The sequence below is a fragment of the Pyrus communis genome, chromosome 1, assembly GCF_963583255.1.
Source record: "Pyrus communis chromosome 1, drPyrComm1.1, whole genome shotgun sequence".
Taxonomy (NCBI): Eukaryota; Viridiplantae; Streptophyta; class Magnoliopsida; order Rosales; family Rosaceae; genus Pyrus; species Pyrus communis.
Window position 1 is genome coordinate 38752485 of NC_084803.1, and position 21704 is coordinate 38774188.

Genomic DNA, 21704 nt, shown 5'->3' on the forward strand with positions numbered 1-21704 from the left:
TATCATTATAGGTGCAACTCCTTTTTGAACCAAAAAACATGTTCGTTTACTTGAATTCATTTTACGTTATGGTGTATTTTGATTGAGGTTTGTAATTGAGGTGTTTCTTTAATTGTTTTGAGAAATTTGTTGAAAAGATTTTACAAATAATTCAAAATCCTAAATTATTCAATTCACATGACGATGATATTTTGTTGCTCATGACGGTCTAGTGATATTCTTCTTTACTTGTAAGTGAGAGGTTTTAGGTTCGAATTTCGTAAATGACGAATTTGATACCAAATTAGGTTACCTATTGTGTTATTTAGCCGAACTCTCCCTCTTCTTAAGTGTAAAATATATCGTTGTACTAAAAAAAAAACGACAACAATATTTTGATCAAATTATTAACAACACTCCTCAAAATCTCGAAAATTTATTATTAAGTTGATTGAGCAACAGTAGATTAATTATTTCAACCAATTTCCCAATTGTTTTTTGGTGGAGGGGGCGCAAATAAGGAGCTTAATCCCTTTATTTTATCCTAATTACATCCTTAAATTGCATGGACTGTTTGGGTTCTATTTTTCGCATGGCAGGGAGATATATACCTTCACCATTTTCAAGCAATACTCCATTCCGTTTCAAGCTCATTTCTGAGCTGTGCAAGCTGAGTTTCAGGCAGGATGGCGGTCACTAAGTGACCGCCATTAGCACGAGCTTTGCCTTTGCCATATTTTGGCCCTGCAGGAAGCACCAAAACACCTCCTTCATCACCAACCCCATCAATGGTGTAGTTTGCGTAAACAGGTTTTTGTCCCTTCAATTCAAGCCCGTAAATCTCTGCCTCTTCCAAATTTACGAATGTTAATTTTGCTCCGTATGCTATGAAGTCCGAGTTCCCGTTGTCCCTTCCCACCACCTCTCTAATTATACCATTCTCTTCTGCCCTCTTGTTCACAATCAGCTCTGCCAATTCCGAGACACCAGCTTTCGCGACGGAGAAATCTGCTTCAACTGTGCTGAACACCATGTCATTGCTCGGAAGTTCAAGTTCCCCTTCACGGGAATTTTTGGCACAAATTGTTACTATTTGTATCTTCTCTGAGTTTTCCTTTTTAGTTTTGGACAAGGATTTCCATATTACAGCAGAAAGGACTTCAAAAGCTGAGAACTTGGCTGATTGGCTTGGAGGACAAGAAATGCTTGAGAGCAAATGGTCGAGCTTTTTGGCAGAAATATGAAATGTATGCATCTTCGTCTGGCAGTTGTTGGTTGTCAGCCAGTGATCACCAACTGAATCAACCCTTTTGAGAGAACATGGTGTCCCCGAAATTGAAAGTGTCGGGAGTTGAGACTTTCGACCAGGTTCTGGCAGGCGGAAAGATTTTGGTGGCGCGTGACCTGCCATGAACTTCCCCCACATGTTGATGAAGTCTGATGCAGAAAATACATCTCCGAGGACATGTGCCCAGCTTAGCCCCACTGACAGCCCTCCACATTTGAACCATGTGAACTGCTTTGAAACCACATGAAAGAAGACCAGAGGTAAATAATTTCACCAAGTTCTGATTGTTTGTTCAATAACTTTGTTCGTCAACCTCAGTTCTCGTCCTACACACCCCTATTTATTTTCGGACTTTGGATTGAGAAAATGAAAGGAAAATCAAGGGACGTAAGGAAAGGGTGTGCAAAAGGAGAAAAAGAAAGATGTCTCATTATTTGTTTATTATGTTTTTGTTTCACCTTTTTAATTATTCTTTGTGTGTCTCTGTGTGTGTATTATATATATATATATATATGTATGTATATATATGTATGTATGCATGTATTACCTGTACAAAGACCAAAGGAGAGAAGGCTAGATCAGGACCAAGGACTTGATTATAAGCAAGACCATTAAAAACAGAAGAGTCCTCAATGGCCATGGCCAACAATTCATCAACGGTTTCCTCAGAATGCGCTTCTACAATTCTCACACCGCTATCGTTACACCTGATGAAGGGCCTGCCTGTTTCAGATTTCCGAATCCTCCCGGCGGCGGTGAAGTAGAGTTGCAACAGTTGGAATATAGGCTTCTTCAAGTCGTATATTGTAAGTCCCTCAACTGCCTCGCTCTTAAATAAGTAGACCCCTTTGATGTAGTGAAGCTTCATGGCCAAGTCCATGTCGGTGAGCTCATGGACCTTGTTTTGATCACTTGTGACTCTAGCAGGTACAACCGACGATAGCCTCGTGCCGGAATTGTTGAGGCAATTGATGTTGGTTGACATCATTTCTTTAGCTAGAGATCAAACAAAAATGAATGGAGTTTTTGTTGGCTATGTTGGCTTTAGTTTTGTGTTTAATAGATCATCTTCCTACCATTGGTATATATAGAGAACTACATCCATGGAACAAGTTCATCGTGGTTCTAGAGTTATTAATGCAATATTATGTGCAAGTTTCTCGTCACATGACAATGCATTATTATACAGTCACGTCTTTCTAGCGGTGAACTCATATGTATAATATATGTAAATGTGGTGGAGTTCACCCAATTGAAGTCCTCTAGGAATGGGCCATGTGTCCTACTATATATGGTGAACCCCTAGCATACTACCATTGAATAGGGTAATGTTAAACAGATAAATTTAGTAAACTAAAATGACATGAAAGTTGATGATTGAATTTTTGTTTACAAATTTAGTCTTCCTAGCATTACTCTTATTACTTAAGTGTTGATTAACGTGCTTATTTCTTATTGGTGACACATCATTTAGTTTGCAAATTTAGTCTACAATTTTAATCTACCTTGTATTACCCCATTGAATAAGTTGGGTACATATACTAGAAAAACTTGCACAATCCATCCATGAAATTGAATTCAGTTTCATCAAAGCTCCAATTTGTCTAAAGTTTAGGACCAATGTTCTAATTTAAAAAAAAAAATTTAAATGCAAGGATATATTTACACTAAGCACCGAAGGATTTGGGATAAACTGTACAATGACTTAGCAATAAAAATATAGTATTAAACTCGTCATCTAGAAAAGTTAGATCTAAGATATCCTACTAAAAAGTAGAGAAAAATACGACTTCTTAATGTTAAGTGTCTTCCATGGTTCTTTTTCCAAAATTTATTCAATCTCAAAATTATACAAAAGACGAGAAAACAGATGTGAAAATCACTTTCGACTCTCTTGATTCTTTTTTATATTTTGGTTTTTAATTTTTTTTGTCATTTTCTCTCTATCCTCGTCGAAGGAAAAAAGAAAGTCCCATCGTGCATTAAGTGATGACAAAGGGACACTGATGTTGATAGAAAACAATAAATTGATTGCAGCATTGAAATTCGTTGATGAAAGGCTCTGACCTACCTTTTGGAGCCAATAGACAGCAATAAATATGATACGTGTACACCACTATCCTAACGTGTACACACGAGACACCACTATAATAGCGTATTGTTTAAAAATAGTTTTTGTTGTCCTCAAAATTGGACTCCCCTTGTAATAAAGGTCAAATTCGTCTTTCGTGAGAATCGAATATAAGATCTCTCATTTACAAGTGAAAAGAAATATCACTAAACCATAGTACTGAGTGACAATTAAAATTTAATTTTTTTAATCTTCATTTGAAGATCAATCCCACAAATGTATGATAGTTTCAGTCCTATAAATGTATGAGAGGATAATGATTCATCATGAATATGTTACTTGGTACTTAAACCGTTGATCTGTTCCATGTATAAAGATAATTTTCAGATGAATTATTAAGAAATTGAACATATCTACTTCTAGTTGTAAAATTGTACGATAAAGATATGTTATTCGCATAAGCCAAAAAAGTATTATCCTTAACAATGCCTAAACATTAAAAATAAGGAACTTTAACGAAAAGAACTTTTCAAAACTTTTAATTAACCAAAAACCATCTACTAACTTTATTTAATAATTAGATTAAAACCTAAAGTTTCTTGATCAAATTAGAATTTGGTGGTTTTTTTTATTCAACATAATTGAGAGGCCTGAAATTCCTCGATTGCAATTGCATATAGACAACCTAACTTATTTTTCGTGGATGTCTCTGGGCATTGAGCATGCTCTGCCGTACAACAAAAAATTCGATGTATTTTTAGCAAGTCTTAATTAAATAACAAATGACAAACAATTGAGACAAATGTCAATTTTTTTCCATGATTAACAGTAGTAGTTTATAAATTTGTGACCTTGGCAAGAAAGGGCCGGCGATGAAGGATCACCGTCTATTTTCCTCTTCATTTATTCTCCTGTTGTTACTTTCACACAGAAATCTAGTTAAAAAAGAGTAAAACAGAGTCGGGCAGTATTACCATTGGTACTCAACGGTCAAATGATTTCAAATTTGGATGATTTTTAGTAAAGTTGATGTTTCAGTGAAGACCTAAAGATGGACGGTTGAATCGTTGAAATACGATGTAGAGTGAGTCCTACAAACATCTCTCAAATAAAAGCTTAGTTGAGGGGTCCCTCCTCAACGGAAGGGGTTGAAACAGAGACGAAATGAATGCAGAGCGGAGAGCTTGAGACAAAAGTGAATGCGATTGATTTTCTCACACATAAATTGTCATATTAATGTGAGATAAGCCTAGGCATCTGTTACCTGCTATCAAATAATAGCACAACCCACAACTAATACATGAAAACTTCGATAACGACCGACCCCGAGTACTCTATTTTCTCACACATAAATTGTCATATTAATGTGAGATGAGCCTAGGCATCTGTTACCTGCTATCAAATAAGTGTACAGCCCACAACCAATACATGAAAACTACGATAACGACCGACCCCGAGTACCCTGTTTCTCACACATAAATTGTCATATTAATGTGAGATGAGCCTAGGCATCTGTTACCTGCTATCAAATAATAGTGCAGCCCACAACTAATACATGAAAACTACGATAACGACCGACCCTGAGTACTCTGACAGACTGACTTCAAATCGTTCCAACAAATTCCTACCCTAGTAATCCATGCATTACAACAAGCAATCCTAAACACAACACAGATTTCTTGTGGCCGCCTCGGGTGGAAAATGTGTTAAATCAAACTCGGTCTTGGAAATTACTTCTAATCTGAACAATCAACTCAAGTATCAAGGGAAAATCGAGATTACTATTTGTAAATCAGTGCATCGCGTCCAGGCCCTACACCAATGTAATGGACGGGTACACCAACAAGTTCTTCTATCGTTTCCACATACTGACGTGCGGCCTTTGGAAGGTCGGAGTAATTTCTGACAGAAGAAATATCCGATTCCCATCCAGGCACTTCTTCATAGTCCACCTGAACATAGAAAAGCAATAGCAACAAGCGTTAAAAATGAACCTTTATCTTCTAATAAAATCCAATTAAGATAAAAACATCATATCATATCCAAATAGAAGGGAGAGGCAAGGACATGCCTCGAATTGCTCAAGATCACGAAGGTCTGCAGGGAACGATTTAATCGGTGTACCATCCTTCTGTTTATAGGCAACACCCAACTGAATTTTGGGAAGATCAGACAAAACATCAAGTTTGGTGAGATTGAGAGAAGAAAATCCATTGATCTGACAGCAATACTTCAGTGCTGCTATATCAAGCCAACCACAACGACGAGGGCGACCAGTAGCTGTGCCAAACTCCTGACCAGCAGACCTAAGGAGGTCGCCCCCTTGGCCCAAGATTTCTGTGGGAAAGGGACCAGAACCAACTCTTGTAGTGTATGCTTTTACCTACGGAAACAACATCAAGTTAGCAACATTACCTCACCATCTCAATTGGCCTTTGTACTAACTGCAAGATTACATGCCATGACCAGTACTACCATACGGTGTTCTGTCTCCCCTTAAAGATTTCGACTAGAAAAATCCTTAACATGAATCACAGTAGTAAAGACAAAAACAATAAAAGAAACCTATTTGCAGAAATAGAGTTACTTCGATACATGCTTATTCACGTTGCCCTACCCAATTGATTGAAAATCCTCTCTACAACTACCAGAGAGTAACCATCTACTTACCACTCCAACCAGATCACCTAAAATTCTGGGAGCAATGCCAAGACCAGTGCAAATCCCACCGGCTGAAGGGCTAGAGGATGTTACAAAGGGATAAGTTCCAAAGTCAATATCCAACATTGTTGCCTGACCCCCTTCGACCAAAATCTTTTTCTTCTCGGAGATGGCTTCATTCACGACAAGCACAGTATCAGCAATGAAGGGTTCCATTCTCTCAGCAAATCTCTTGTACTTTTCAACTTCTTCTTTTAGCACTTGGGGTCCATAGTCAAAACCTTGGAATCTTGATGCAGCATCTGATAATAGTTCATCTAGCTTCAGAGGAAAAGTATCCATGTGCCTCAAGTCACTCACTCGAATACCATTTCGGATAACCTTGTTAGAGTAACAAGGCCCAATTCCTCTTTTGGTAGTGCCAATGAATGATTCAGAAAGCTCAGATTCTCGAAACCCATCCACTATTTGGTGGAAATCAAATAAGAGGTGTGCACGATCAGAGACCAATATCCTTCCCTTGCAGGATACCCCATTAGATTCAAGGCCATCAATCTCTTTAAAGAGCCCTGGAAGATGCACCACAACTCCATTTCCAATAACACAAAGAGTTTCTTCATTAAGAATACCTGAGGGAACAAGGTGAAGCGCAAACTTCTTCCCCTCTGCATTGTAAATGGTGTGTCCAGCATTAGCTCCACCCTAAAAAGATGCAAAAAGTCATCAGAAAACCACACAATCAGGCTATGAAAGTGAGAGCTTTTTGTTACCTGACAACGAGCAACGATGTCAAAGTGTTGGGCTAAGATGTCGACGAGTTTTCCTGACAACGAGCAACGATGTCAAAGTGTTTTGCAGTTTAACCGGAATAAAGCTAAGATACCAAACCCTTTTTTTAGTAACTAAACATCATTTCATCATGAATTTTTGATCAGATTGAGGCTTTCTTCTATGCGAAGTAATTTGGGCGCTTCTGCAACCTAACGGCAGCAATGGCGCCATTTTTTCCAGTCAGTTAGCTTGTGTTTGGGCATCCGAATCATTGAATTTTGATCGAATTTCGCAATTTCACATATATTGACCGATTTTTAAACGAAATATGGGGAAGATATACATTCAAAATGCATGGATATAACCAACAAGAATAACATATAAATTAGGTACTAAACAAATCACAACAAGAATGTCAACCAAAAAATTAGGTTCTAAACTAGTATTAATTCACTAACACAAACATAATTTTAAAATAGAAGAGCTGACTAACCTGAACAACTCCAAAGTCTGCAGACTTAGTTCGATGGTCAAATGTCCACCAACTCACTGAAATTAATAGCTGAAAATTGCCCAAGCTGCTTCCGACGTAATGTAAACATGATAGATCGATTAGATAACAATCCCATTCCCATTCCCAATCCCGTTCCCAATCATGAGCTATTTCTGATAAAATCAAATTCTTCAAAAGCGAGACATAAACTCAAAAAACCCAAAGCCATAAACCCCAAAAATAAGAAGGAAGAAGAAGAAATAGACTTACAGGCTTCCAGTTGCACTTGCAAAAACAGATCCTGAGAATCGGAGACGGAGGAGTTCAGAGAAGCTCGAGGAGGAGGAGGAGGAGGAGTGTAGTGCATAGGCAGTGCAGGGCGGAGGCGCTAAGCAGTAGGAGAGGAGAAGCTCCAAGTCGAGTTCCAGTCGCGTGTCTGCGGCACTGAGCAAAAGCGTAGGCGCGCCGGGGTGGTGTATCTCTTTTTTAATTTTATTATTTTTAACATCTTGTTTGGGCTGGGCTGCGCTGGTATTTGTAACTAGTGTCACGTACGGATAAAACAAAAATAAAAATCCTCCGGCATGCAGAGATGATGGACTGTGCGTGAAAATTTTGTAGATTTTGTTATTTTAATAAGAGCATTCTTTTAATTTGGGCTCAACAACAATTTTTGCTGAGTGTTTTTTTTTTTTTTTTTTTTAATTTGAGGCCATATTTTTAGTATTCTTTGATAATTATTTTGATAAAATTTTAATATTTTACTTTATATTCTTAATTTAGGTCATGCAACTACTTCTTAAGCAAAAACTGATCAAACAAATGAATTTTGGAGTGATTCTAATTGGAGTAAGTTCGTGAGTCTTTCAGATTATTCATGTCAAAGTTTCAGATTTTTCTATCAAGCAGTTTGGCAATGAAATAAAGGACTAACGTGTAGTGCTGCCAAAGTGACGTTTTGAGCTTATTTGGGCTTTTTGGCGTCCAAGATGGCGTTTTCTGGGTTCGGGCCCTTCTGGAGATACTTTCAGGACATCTTAATCTTTTCAAAAGTTGTCTTGAACCTGTTTTGGAGTTGCTTTGAGCCCAGAACGTGGCTGATCAGTTTGCTAACAGATTTCTCCATATATTGACTAGGAGATTGTTTGTTAGTTTCTCTTTATTTATTTTATTTCCTAGGCTTATTCTAAGATCTTTTCTAAGAAGGATTTTATATTGTAGTAGTATAAATAAATGCTATTTAGCCATTAGGGTTCTTAATGCATTACTTTGGAGAATTCAGCTTAGAGAGCTTTTAATGATTCAAGTTTATTTACAAAGTGTTTTTCTATCCATGTTTTTAATAATATTTTTCTTTATGATTATGTGTAACTAATCTCTTTTGCTAGGGCGATGCCATGAACCTTAGCAAAAATTGTAGTTTCTTTTCAACTTGCTTATGATTTTATGCATGTAGGTTTTAAATTATTAATCACCATGTTTGAAACTATCTATTTGTCTGAATGCTTAATCATTGGGATATTTGGAAAAGTAACTTGATACAATTTTGGTTGGAGGGTTCTCCCTGAAATTGACGAAAGCTTGTTATGGTTAATAATTGTAATTTCACTTAGGATGAATACCACGTGTTTCATGCTTTTTCAAAAGGTTTTCATAAAGTTTAATGAGTCTTGCATGTTTAGATTTGAACTGAGTACCACAGACGGAATGAATGTTTGATATACGCTCTATATTGAGGGTCTAAGTAGAGCATATATTAGGAAAATATAACCTTTAAAATAAGCATGTGTAAGTAAGTAATTGGAAAAATTACGCATGACTGTTAAGATAATAGTGGAACCCTAGTGTTTTTACAATTTGATTTTGAAAAACCATTTTGTTTTAAGGGTAAATTACATTTTGCCCCCTCAAGTTTTAGTGCAATTGCAACCTCATACAACATCTTTAAAACATTGCAATCTCATACATTTATTTACATTTTATTTCAATTTCATACATCCGTTAAGTTTACTGTTAGGTGATGATGTGGCACATTTTGGTTCACATTTATGTGATAATGTGGCTACCAACTTTGCACCACATGGATAAAAACAAATTAAAAATTAATTAATTAAAAAAACATTGGGCCCACCAACCCATCCATCTTCACCCTACTTCTCCATCCATCCATTCTCACCTAATTATTAACCTCATCTGCCCTAGATCAAGTTGGGCCGCCCATACCATGCCCTACGCCACCACCTACACCACCACCAACACCATTACGGAACAATTGAAGGACCTTCTTCCACCACCACCACACGACTCATCCCCTCCCCTCCCCGACCCGAATTCGCTTTGAGCGGCTGTAGGAGCAAAACCCACCCAAAGCGACCGAATTAGCCGGGTACACCAGTAAGGGCACCCATCTAAAGAAAGTTATGGGCGTCTACAAGGGCCTATTTGTATACATGGTTGACAGGATCAACGACTCGCTAGCCTCCATGGATGTGAATTTGGGCAAGAAGCTTTTCTCGCCGCCAAAATCAACGACTCTTTGGTGGATCTCAATTCGACCCTCGTTCAAGAATTTAGAGCGGCATTGCAAAATCCAACCAAATTTTGTAGCAATAGTTTGGTGATTGTGGCAAAAATCCTAACCTTTCTAACGATTTGAGATGGGTTTTTGGGGTTGTGTTAGTCCGACGGATAGGATACTGTTGTAGGACAATAATGCAACAACAACCAGATAGTGGTGGCAACTGGCAAAGGACGGGATCATAGATGTGAAGATGATTCAGGAGGTGATAAAGGCGATGGATAAGGTGTCAAAGAAGAGAATGTGTTAATGGAGAAGATGAAGTGGTTTTTATATTTGTTTTGGTTTAATATTATTTTTTTAAATTAACTTTTTAATATTTAGTTAATTTTATTTGCCACATCATCACCTAAATGTAGGTCACCATGTGCCACGTCATCACTTGACGGGTCAGTTACCAGATGTATGGTATTGAAATAAAATGTAAGTAAATGTATGAGATTGAAATATTTTAAAGATGTTGTATGAGGTTGTAATTACACTCAAACCTAAGAGGGTAAAATACAATTTATCCTTGTTTTAAGGGTAAATTATACAGAATTACCTCAACTATTGGTCATGAACAGTTTCATACCTCGTCTTTAAAAAGTTTCATTGTCATACCTCATCTACAAATTTGTTACAATTTCATAATTACGTCAGTTGTCTGTCAATTCCTCCGTTAAATGCTGACGTGGCACATTTTCTATAAAAAAAACTAAAAAAATATTATTAAAAACTAAAAAAAAAATATTTAATATTTTTGAATAATAATAATAATAATAATAATAATAAACCCACCCATGTTCGTCTTCCCCCCTCCACCCCTTTCTCCCCCCACCACCTGCAACCCAGAAAGAAAGAAGAAGAAGAGGAAAAAAAAAAGAAAAAACCATCTTCATCTTCCTCGACCACACCTTCCCTGCAACCCACCCCTTTCTTCCCCCTCCCGTCTTCCCCTTCCCTCCTCCTCTACACCCACCCTCGCACCCACCCTTGCACCCACCATCTTCCCTCCTCTACACACCCCACTCCTTAAATCCACACCCATTCCCCCCATTTTCTCCATGCCCAAATTCTCCACCCGCAGAATCAGCGGAAGACGGGATCTAGGTTGCAGGGAAAAGGGGGATCGGGGAAGATGAAAATGGTTTTTTTTTATTTTTTATTTTTTTTCTTGGGTTGCAGGTAGTGGGTGCGGAGGAGGAGGGAAGGGGAAGACGGGAGGAGGAAGAAATGAGTGGGTTGTAGGGAAGGGGGGGTCGGGGAAGATTAAGATGGGTTTTTTTTTTTTTTTTTTCTCTTCTTCTTCTTTTTTCTTTATGGGTTGCAAGAGGTGGGGAAGCAAACATGGAGTGGGTTTTTTTATTTTTTTTTTATTTTTAATTTTTAATAACTTTCTTTAATTAATTAATATTTTAATAATTAAAAAATAGTAAATGATTTTTTTTTAGTTTTTAATAATATTTTTTTAGTTTTTTAATAGAAAGTGTGCTACGTCACAAGCCATGTCAGCATTTAACGGAGGAATTGACAGACAACTGACGGAAGGTATGACATTGCAACAAATTCGAAGATACCGTATGACATTGAAACTTTTTAAAGACGAGGTATGAAACTGTTAATGACCCATTGAGGTAGTTTTGTGTAATTTACCCTTGTTTAAATTATTTTACTTTTGCCCAATTCTTTAAATTGTTTTTATTAAATTCGTTTTTATTATTTTAAGACATAAAAATCAATCTTTTCAAAACTTTGTTTAAAATAGTTAACTAGGAATTAGTTTGAGTACCCATTACTTATTTAATTATTGTGAAGTACGATCTTATTTGAGTAATTTATATTACAATTACTTTATTTTCTTGTAAGTATTTTTATCCTTATTTTATAGGTAATAAAAGTCTATTCATTAACTATGCGGTTTTCCAAATGAGGAAGGTACGAAAAGAAAATTGGGAAACTGGTCCTGGCAAGATGATATGTATAGTCTTGTCTATGTCTGCAAAAGAGCTTTTCGGAATTTCCAGGCGAAGTTATCAGGCTCTCTTTCTCACCGTCCTCAAGTTCATTTGCTGTTATTGTTTATAGTGCCAGTGCAATGTGCCGGAGTGACCTTGTGATGCCCGATGATCAAGACGATGAAAGTGACAGGCCAAGCGGTCAGACATGAAAACATAAATTGACAGAACTCATAACAGACAATCAAAGTAAGAGCAAAACGAATTGCAGTCAAGGTTTTTGGAGTTATTCCAAGGTAATCTATTGATGATCGACAAGCCGTGGATGGATGTGGTTAAATCCTTGGACTCGGCACATGTACACAAGCATGTTTCTTGATCCAACTCTCCTTCGGCCGTCGGCTCTAGGTGTGGCCAGGATCAGCGGCAGTCTCTTCTTTGTTTCCTTCCTTTTTTGTTTCTGTATACCCTGCTATTATTACAAATCCTCCAACTCGTTTACTCTCGTTTACTTTTGTTTCACCTTGTAGTCCTAAAGCCCGATCATCACCTTGTTTCTGTTCCAATCTTCCATTTACCTGTCCTTAATTCCCTTCTTCCATGTTTCTGTCAACTGATTTCCTTCCACTTCTCCTAATTCTTTCCGCTTCGTTTCTGCTTCAGTGTCCATTTCTTAGCTTTTCACATCCAACCAAATCGCTCAATCTCCCATGTTTTCACACCAATCTTAATTTGATACATCTCTTCACTGCGCTTTGACGCGGATTTCTCGAATGGTGTGTAGAGCTTCGGCTATGATGTTTACACCACCACCTTCCGTTTGTGTGCCTTTATCGGCTTCTTTCGTATGGTAGCAGCGGTTGTTTGGTGATGTTTCAAGGATGGTGGAGCTCTGTGCCTTCTTCTTCCTGAGCCTTTGTTTGGTTAGAATTTAGCCTGCCGTGTGGTGGAGGACCTCTGGTGGCATGGTGATGGTAGGGATTTTTTTGTTTATTTGGTTGTGTGTTGGGCCCTTTGCTGGCTTCAGTCACACTTATTTAAGTTTGAGGGTCTACTTTTTATTTTTGTGCTTAATTTGATGTATCTGATAGCTGGTTTGGTATTAAGTTTAATACCAACTTATTAACTAAAAATGATATTGTAATTTCTTTTCATTTCTCTTTAACTTCTCTGCATAACATATGCAGCAGTTACGAGTTATCAATCGAAAGCAAATCAATTTTCTTTCTTTTGCTGATTTAACTAACCGTATTGATTTTCAAGCAATACTCCAATTCCTTTGGAGCTCACTTTTGAGCTGTGCAAGTTGATTTTCAGGCAGGACCACACTCAGTAATCGACCGACGTTATTAGTACTTGCAGGAAGCACCAAAACCAGCCCTTCATCACCAACCCCACTAACACCATAATTTGCATAAACTGGTTTTTGTCCCTTCAGTTCAAGCCTATAAATCTCTGCCTCTTCCAAGTTCATGAATGTAAGTTTTGCTCCGTAAGCTATGAAGTCCGAATTAATCCCGCCCTCCTCCCTCCCTGTCATCTCCTCAATTGCACCATTCTCTTCTGCCCTTTTGTTCACAATCAGCTCTACCAAATCTGACACTTCAGCTTCTGCGACCAAGAAATTTGCTTCAACTGTGCTCCACACCATGTCATTAGTCCGAATTTCGAATTCCCCTTTGTGCGCATTTTTGGTACAAATTGTCACCCTTGTTATCTGCTCCGAGCTTTCCTTGATCTTTGACAAGGTTTTCCATATGATAGCAGAAAGAACTTCAAAAGCTGAGGAGACTTTTGCCGATTGGTTGCTTGGAGGACAAGAAATGTTTGAGAGCAAATGATCAAGTTTCTCAGCAGAAACATGAAAAATGTGTTTCCTCATCTTGTAATTGTTGGGTGTCACCCAGTAATCACCTACTGGATCAACCCTTTTCAGAGAAAATGGTGTTTTGGGAACCGAAGAAAGTGATGGGAATTCAGGTTTTCCGGGAGGTGGCACGTGGAGGAGCTTCCGCGACACGTGACCGGCCATGATCTTCCCCCACATGTTCATGAAGGCTGAGGCAGAAAATGCATCTCCAAGGACGTTGGCCCAGCTGAATCCCACTGCCATTCCTCCACACTTGAACCAAGTGAACTGCTTGCAAATCACCACATGAAAAAACGACCATGTAAATATGTGCAAAGAGGATTCATTTGTTCCTAATTAGTCTAAAGTCCAGACCCTTTCCCTGCAGATCATCTAATCAATATGGTTGAAAATAACAAAACTTGTGTAATCAGGTCTCTGTCAAAAGTTCCACGTAGCGATTGTGATTTACGCCTATTTCTGGCATGCACTTATCACACATGCACAATTAGATAATTATGAAAAAAAGACGTGTATAACTCATATCATTGTAGCTACTAATTATACGTTACTTATACGATTATATGATTGTACTCCCAGCCTAAATGACAGATTCTCTCTTAAAACCACGACTCCACATCGTCATGACTTCAATCAATCACAACGAAGTGTTATGATTTATTTTTCCTTTGCTTCTCTCTCCTATTAGTTTCTACTAATTGCAACTGGAGTAGATGCTGATAGGTGCATTATTTACCATATTTTGATAGGAATTATCCCTAAGTTTTGTTAAGGAATTGGTCTTAAAAGAACTTTATTACTTTCATTTTCTCAGTTTTAGCCAATCTGAGCACTTAGAACGTTTTTTGTGATAATTCGACTTTCCGGAGGAGTTTTGATGCAAAGCAATTGGAGAAGGAAGCTAAGAGGCTGAAGATCGTTGTGTCCAAATTTCATAATTTTTCATGGAGCCATTCATTCCAGTTTTACAAATCAATCCCGCAAAAGTTGTTTTCCCGTCAGAATTGTGCAGCTGTGGGAGAATGAAGATTTGAAGGCTTTCTCGATTTTTCTTAGTGGCATGCGATATATATTTGGAAAGATAAGAGATAAAACTACGTTTCCCATATTTTTACAGAATTTTCCAGAAGATAAATCAACCCCAAAACTGGCATGCAATACAGATGACGTGTTCCCAAGCCAAGAAGGATTCTTTCCTAGTTTGTATCATTAATTGTTTAGGAGTTTGTTTTATTTAGAAGAGTTTCTCCCTGACCTTTTAGGGTTTTTCTAGTATAAATAAGGTCCCTAAGATCTCTCTACATACCCCCGCATCCCCGATACCATCACAACACTACACCATTCACCATCTCCATAATTCGCAAAGAAGAGCTTATAATTCACGAAGAAGAGCTTAGAGATGTGCTTTGCCATGTACTATGGGTTCTATCTTTATTTTATTTTCATTTCTATATGTAACTAAGTTATTTTCTAAGGTTTATGATGAAGCCATGACATGAATATTTGCGAAGTACTTTGTTAATTATTATCCGATTATATGCCATGTTATATTCTTAATCTTTGTGGGTATTTTATTTTAGATTCAGATTTCTAATAACTGATCACCTTTAGGAATTTTACATCTAGATATTTATATAAATCTACTAGGATGACCAATCAATTAGGTTTATTGGAAATAAGATTAAGAAGAGTAGACAAACTAGTGAGGATGACCAATATCAAGCTAGTCCTACTTGGTTGACATGATTCTTCTACACTTAATAGGTTTTTATTTGTTTAATTGTATGCCTAACCAATAAGATATAATTATCATGTAGAGATACAAGAGTTGATGCCTGACCACATATTAATTCATATCTTAGAAAGATGAACCTTTAACATTGGCATGGTAATTGGATAGTAGTTGGCTCTAGGAAAAGTAAATAGGATTGTTGTTGGTGGATTCATAACCTTAGACTTCCATTGTTCCTCAATTTCTTATTGTGTCGTGTGTTTATTCTAATTAATTGTCTTTTCTTTTTCTTGTTAATTTTAGTCTTAATAAATTACTCAATTATTCAACTCAATCTATCCTTTGTTTGTTTAATTAAGTCTAATGTGATTAATCGGTTAAATTGGTGTTAAAGCAATCCATGTGGGATCGACCTCGTATTTGCATATATTGCTACAATTGATTCGTGCTTAAATTAATCTATTATTTAGGTTAGTTTAAATACGCATCAGATGCCACTATAATTGTGCTTGAATGAATGAGAGATTTTCTCCTCTACACGCCAACTCCAGTTATGATTGAGTTGGCACCAAGATCTAGAAATTTAGAAACACAAATATTTTTGCTGTATTGGATTTATACAAATTTTGTTGAATTAACAAATAGCATGCACATATACTGAAATACCAAGAACAAAGGATGAGCTAAAACAAGTACATAGTATGGTTATTACCTGTAAAAAGACCAAAGGAGAGTAACCAAGATCAGGACCAAGGGATTGATTATAAGCAAGACCATCAAAGAGAGAAGAGTCCTCCACTTCCCTGGCAAACCATTCATCAACTGTTTCTTCAGAATGCGCTTCTACAATTCTCACACCGCCGTCGTTACACTTGATGAACGGCCTGCCCATTTCGGATCTCCGGATCCTCCCAGAGGCAGTGAAGTGGAGCTGCAGGAGCTCGAACATAGGTTTCTTCAAGTCATAAATTGTAAGCCCCTCAACTGCCTCGCTCTTGAAGAAGTAGACCCCTCTGATGTAGTGAAGCTTCATGGCCAAGTCCATGTTGGTGAGCTCATGGACCTTGTTTTCATCACCTGTCATTGTAGCTGGAACTACCGATGAGAGCCTCAAGCTAGTTGTTGAAACCATTGTGGAATTACAAAGTGGACTAGTTTAATGAAACCTCTTGAGAAGGAACTAGCTTGATAGGGAGAATATATATCGATATATTGGTAGCATTTATTGTCAACTAATTTTGCAGCTGGATATGCTTTAACTTTTGGGCCATCTTCCTTTCGAGAACGATGTTCAGAGGGACCGTGACATGGCCATATAATTTTATTAATGGATATTACTTGCAATTTTTACGAAGATTGCACATATTCTATCCATTGCGAATGACCTATTTCACCGTATCTTTCATAATCTGAACCGTTTAATTTTTTTAGTCTTAGCTTTAAGGTCATCCCTATAAAAAACTTATTTGAATTGGTGATTGTTTGGTCATGTATGTGTATCAAATAAATGTATGGTTCATCAAGAATATGTTACTTGGTTTCTCATAGTTGATTTTTCTATACTTTTGGATGCACAAAATATCTCTAAGTCAATGGTTTTTTGTAGAGTTGATCTTCACATGAAGATTAAAAAACTGAACAATTCCGATTATAATACTTATACAATGAAAGTACATTATACACAAGGGGGTGGGATATGTTCCTTACTTCCATAAATATCCAAGTATTATCATATATTAACCTACTTAAGGAAATGATTTTTACACAAGATTTTTTTTTTCTCGTACTCTTGTTTATTTTTGTCTATTGATCAGCGTTTGATTATTCAATCTAAATGCTAGAAATACACAAAGTTGTGGAGAGAGAAAAATAGTACAAAAAATAATTCCTTTCTTCTAGATGTCATGGTCCAAGGAAATTGTGGTTACTTGCTGTTTAATTTAATGGCAAGGGGTCATTTAACTTCTATTGTACTTTTCCTCCGCAATTAAATTAAAATCGAATGGTGAATGACTCTAATCATTTTCTCATACCATGAAATCTAGGTCAAACGGGACTCGTGTGGAAATCAAGTGGCTCTATTTTATTTGTTTATATTTTACATGTCTCCAGCGCTATGTCAAAATTTTCCATTTTCCTCATCTTAAATTGTAACCGTGTAACTTTGCTTCCATCTCGTGTCTTATATCACCCCAATTTATCAAGTTGGTAAAAAAAAATCGTTAGCTTAGCTATGCATGCACTTGTATAGACTTCAATTGACCATCACCATTTTAAAATTGTAATCGCTAATTATTGTTTAAGTGTTTGGTTCTTGTGTTTCTTAGACATAAGATTTTAACGAGACCGCATAAGCTGAAAACAAACCAGAAAGGAAAAGAAAAACAAAAGCGCTAAAAAAACAAAGAATTTGCCGCCTAATAAATGTAGCTGCAAGTTGGAACCTGACGCCATCGGCAACTTTGGGTTGTTTTTTCGTTAAATTTTTATGGTATGTTTCTTAATTTCTATCTAATACCTAATATTATCTCACCTTGGATGAAACTTGCCTCATACAGGATATGTCCCCTACATCAATAATATGCCCCTTAATATGCATTGTCCGTCCAGTTTTACATTTTTGTTGTCTGTTTCTTACTCTTTCTATCTAATCTACCACGCATGCTCACCTAAATAAGAACTATTGCCTCCAGAACGGTGCAGCCGTGTGACATCCCACATCGCTCAGGGGAGTGATTCTTAAATGAATATTCTTATCCTTACCTAGCATGAGGCCTTTTGGGAGCTCACTGGTTTCAGATTTTGTTGGAACTCGGAACTTAAGCGAGAAGGGGGCTAGAGCAATCCCATGATGGGTGACCCACTGGGAAGTTACTCGTGAGTTCCCAAAAACAAAACCGTGAGGGAATGGTAAGCCCAAAGCGGACAATATTGTGCTACGGTGGTGGAGTGGGCCCGGGAAGTGGTTCCGCCCAGGGCCGGGATGTGACAATTTGGTATCAGAGCCTAACCTTGGTCGTGGTATGCCGACGAGGACATCGGGCCCCTAAAGGGGGTGGATTGTGACATCCCACATCGCCCAGGGGAGTGATCCTTAAATGTATATTCATATCCTTACCTAGCACGAGGCCTTTTGGGAGCTCACTGGCTTCGGGTTCCGTAGGAACTCCGAAGTTAAGCGAGAAGGGGGCTAGAGCAATCCCATGATGGGTGACCCACTGAGAAGCTGCTCATGAGTTTCCAAAAACAAAACCGTGAGGGAATGGTAAGCCCAAAACGGACAATATCGTGCTACGGTAGTGGAGTCGGGCCCGGGAAGTAGTCCCGCCCGAGCCGGGATGCAACAAGCCGGGTCAGCGGTGGATAGAGCCTTCCTCTTTGACTTACTGCTACTCACGTGTGTAAACTCTATATTCTCTCATTCATGTAACTTTGAGTAGTAATATCGTTTGTATTTAAAAAATGATTCAGCTGGTAACCTGTGAGTTTGCTGTTTCTTCCTCCTATTGCCATGCTAACCTATACAGTATACATGCATGTGCGGTGTCGATGAGCTTTTTAGGGTGAAAAAGCGCACCTCATTGCACAAAATGGTGGTTCTGAGAGCCGACGGAACGATGAATGCTCAACTACTTACGTGAAATTGTTGGAATTTAATTTGTCAGTGGTTTTAAATTAAAGTGTACTTTTATTTCATTTTTAATTATTATTTTAATTACTTTGTTGTTACACCCAAACTATTTTTTAAGACAACGGTATTAAATTATTGATGATAAAAATCCAGTACAAAGAAACTGGAATTTTCAAACTGGTCATTGCAGAACTGTTAGAGGTTTCAATAATAAATGTATAAATTTATTTTATATATATATATATATATATATATATTGACTTGGCGCAGCGTTGTGCAGCGTGTGTTTGTATAATAGACAAAGGGTGCAGCAAGTGTACGGGCGGCAACCTTTACAAAAGGTTGGGCTTCATTCAACTTTTTACGGTTGTATATTTTGTTAATTGGTTGCAACTTTTAGTTAAAAGACATGATGATATTTATTTTCTGAAAATTCTAAATAGAAGACATATCTTTTGGGTCAACATTATTAAGAAAGATCGTATATCTTCAACTAAAATGAAATGACTCAATGAACGAGTGCTTTGATGCCTATAAATACCTATTGTGGCATAATGTTTCACACACAGTTCCAGAAATTTGTTTCTACATTCCTTGCTCTCTTCTTTCTCCATCACATTCATACAATTTCTTTTTAGTTATTTCTAAGGGAATATAATTCGGTTTTGCTAATCGAATATTTCATATTTTGTTGTATCCTGGAAGTGATTTGCCAAGAACCCTTTAGCAAACTCATTCGAGTGGGGGCAAATAACACTTTAAGGAAATAATTCAAGTCGTACCTCAGAGTCATCATTCGGATTATTTTCTATATTTCTACAATTAATCTAACATGACCGATTAAGCAAGATGAACTATACATAAAGGCTCGATCATTGGTCTACCAAAGTAGCTCTATTCTACTTCCACTCACACATATTGTGAGAATCAAGAGTCCAGAGTTTAGTCATCGAACTGAGTAGCCTACTTCGGAGTCTCCCCTTGGGTGTCTAGCTCATTTGTAGGGCTGGAAAAAAATCCCAAAAATCCCAAACCAAACCGAAAAAATCCCGATCCCAAACCAAAAAAATCCCAAACCAAAATTCCCGAAATTTTTGGTATGGGATTCGGTATTGCATCTCCATTTTTTCGGTATTCCCATACCGAATCGAAATAAATATTATATATATATTATTTTTTAATTATAAGAGAATTATTTCAACTGTTCATTGTTTTAGATTTAATCTGTGCCGTTCATTTGTTTTTAGGTTAGATCCCCCATTTCAATTTTCACTTCCGTTCCATACTTCCACCAGCCTTCCTTCACGGCTTCACCAGAATCACCCATTTCAATTTGTCTGTGAGCTTGAAGTTGAAAACGCAGCCGCTGTGCGTGTGCCACTGCCACCAGCCTTCCTTCACGTCTTCACCAGAATCACCACCCAGCTTTCCTTCGAATCGTCTCTGACTCTCCAGTGGCCCAGCCTTCCTTCACGAATCGTCTCTGACTTGCGAGTTGCGATCTCTCTCTCTCTCTCTTTCTCTCTCTCTCTCTCTCTAAACAAATAAAGATTGGTGTTTTCTTCTGTGAAATGTAGAAATACGAATAGGGTTTTTTTTCTTGAAAGGAGAAAGATTACATGGATTGAGATTTAAGGCTTTGGTTTTTGGGTTGACGATGAAGTTTTAGTTTAAAATGTATGTTTGTTGTGTTCTTTAATTAATGTTTGAAGCTGGTTGTTGGTTGACATTGTAAATTATAATGATCCGATTGCTTTTTCTTTGAAAAGTAGTTGAAATTTGTGAAGGAATTTGATGAACGTCAGTTTCTGTGGAATTGTGTGTGTTGCCAAATGCTATTCGTTATCTGTTTCTGCCATTTTTGGGAGTTTCTGGCTTTATGACTGATGAGCATCCCATAGGATCATCGTTTTAGTGTGGGGAAACCGGGCGTGTAAGTTTTCGACTTAATTTCAAAGCAATTGAAATATATGAAATGTGTGTCAGCCTACTACAAAAGCGGAAAGGTGATTTATGTGTGTGTTGCAAGGTGATTTATGTGTGTGTTGCTGAGTAGGAGACTCGAGGGTTTTGGTTTGTTCCGTTGAATAGGCAGATTTCTTTTGATTTATGTTATATATTTTGAGTTATTTTTCTCACAACCATATATTTTCTATGTTGAATGCTCAAATTTTTGAACCATTTATTTTATTTATTGATTGAAATTTGGATATATGTTGAACTGTGGTTGTGATATATTAATGTGCATTGTTATTTTATTTGTTAGGATGGACGGGTCTAGTAGCCAATCTAGTACACCTATGGTCTCGGTATTAGGAAAACGAAAACAAACCCAACCTAGTCGTACCCTTCAACTAGGCACTCCCTCACCTCAAGATTATTTGCATAATGATTATTATGAAGATTGTTGGGATGATGATCCGGATATGGAGGAGGATATTGCATTAGAACAAATAGAAGAAGATGAGGAAGAGGGGGAAGAGGGGGAAGAGGAAGTAGAAGAAGAAGAAGAAGTAGTGAGACAATGGGAGGGTCCTCCTCGGAAAAAGGGCAATAGGAGAAAGGGTCCAAGTCCGGCGTGGAATGATGCTAAGAGGGTAACGATCACCAATAATAATGGGGAGAAATCTTTCATGGCCGAATGAAAGCATTGCAAACTCTTAGTACCGGCACACCCTATAATTCATGGGACG

The 21704-nt window shown here is 37.5% G+C and overlaps 3 protein-coding genes across 4 annotated transcripts; all 3 read right to left on the reverse strand.

Moving 5' to 3' along the window:
- Window positions 1–404: 404 nt before the first annotated feature.
- On the reverse strand, window positions 405–2558 carry LOC137709769 (protein ECERIFERUM 2-like). 2 transcript variants are annotated; one of them, XM_068448757.1, is made up of 2 exons: window positions 1815–2558; window positions 405–1498 (listed from the first exon to the last, which is right to left on the reverse strand). In XM_068448757.1, the coding sequence occupies exons 1-2, from the start codon at window positions 2253–2255 to the stop codon at window positions 602–604; spliced, it is 1338 nt and encodes a 445-aa protein (XP_068304858.1). In that variant the 5' UTR covers window positions 2256–2558; the 3' UTR covers window positions 405–601. The 2 variants fall into 2 exon arrangements, with proteins under 2 accessions (XP_068304858.1, XP_068304864.1); XM_068448763.1 differs by having other exon boundaries at window positions 405–1495; window positions 1815–2554.
- Window positions 2559–4524: 1966 nt separating this feature from the next.
- On the reverse strand, window positions 4525–7630 carry LOC137727401 (adenylosuccinate synthetase 2, chloroplastic-like). The gene is made up of 5 exons (XM_068466273.1): window positions 7483–7630; window positions 6770–6822; window positions 6009–6701; window positions 5410–5721; window positions 4525–5290 (listed from the first exon to the last, which is right to left on the reverse strand). Exons 1-5 carry the CDS (start codon window positions 7628–7630, stop codon window positions 5120–5122), a joined length of 1377 nt encoding a protein of 458 aa, XP_068322374.1. The 3' UTR covers window positions 4525–5119.
- A 5281-nt stretch (window positions 7631–12911) lies between these two features.
- LOC137716721 (protein ECERIFERUM 2-like) lies at window positions 12912–16532 on the reverse strand. Its single transcript, XM_068456103.1, has 2 exons — window positions 16093–16532; window positions 12912–13915 (listed from the first exon to the last, which is right to left on the reverse strand). Exons 1-2 carry the CDS (start codon window positions 16510–16512, stop codon window positions 13037–13039), a joined length of 1299 nt encoding a protein of 432 aa, XP_068312204.1. The 5' UTR covers window positions 16513–16532; the 3' UTR covers window positions 12912–13036.
- Between the last annotated feature and the right edge of the window lie 5172 nt (window positions 16533–21704).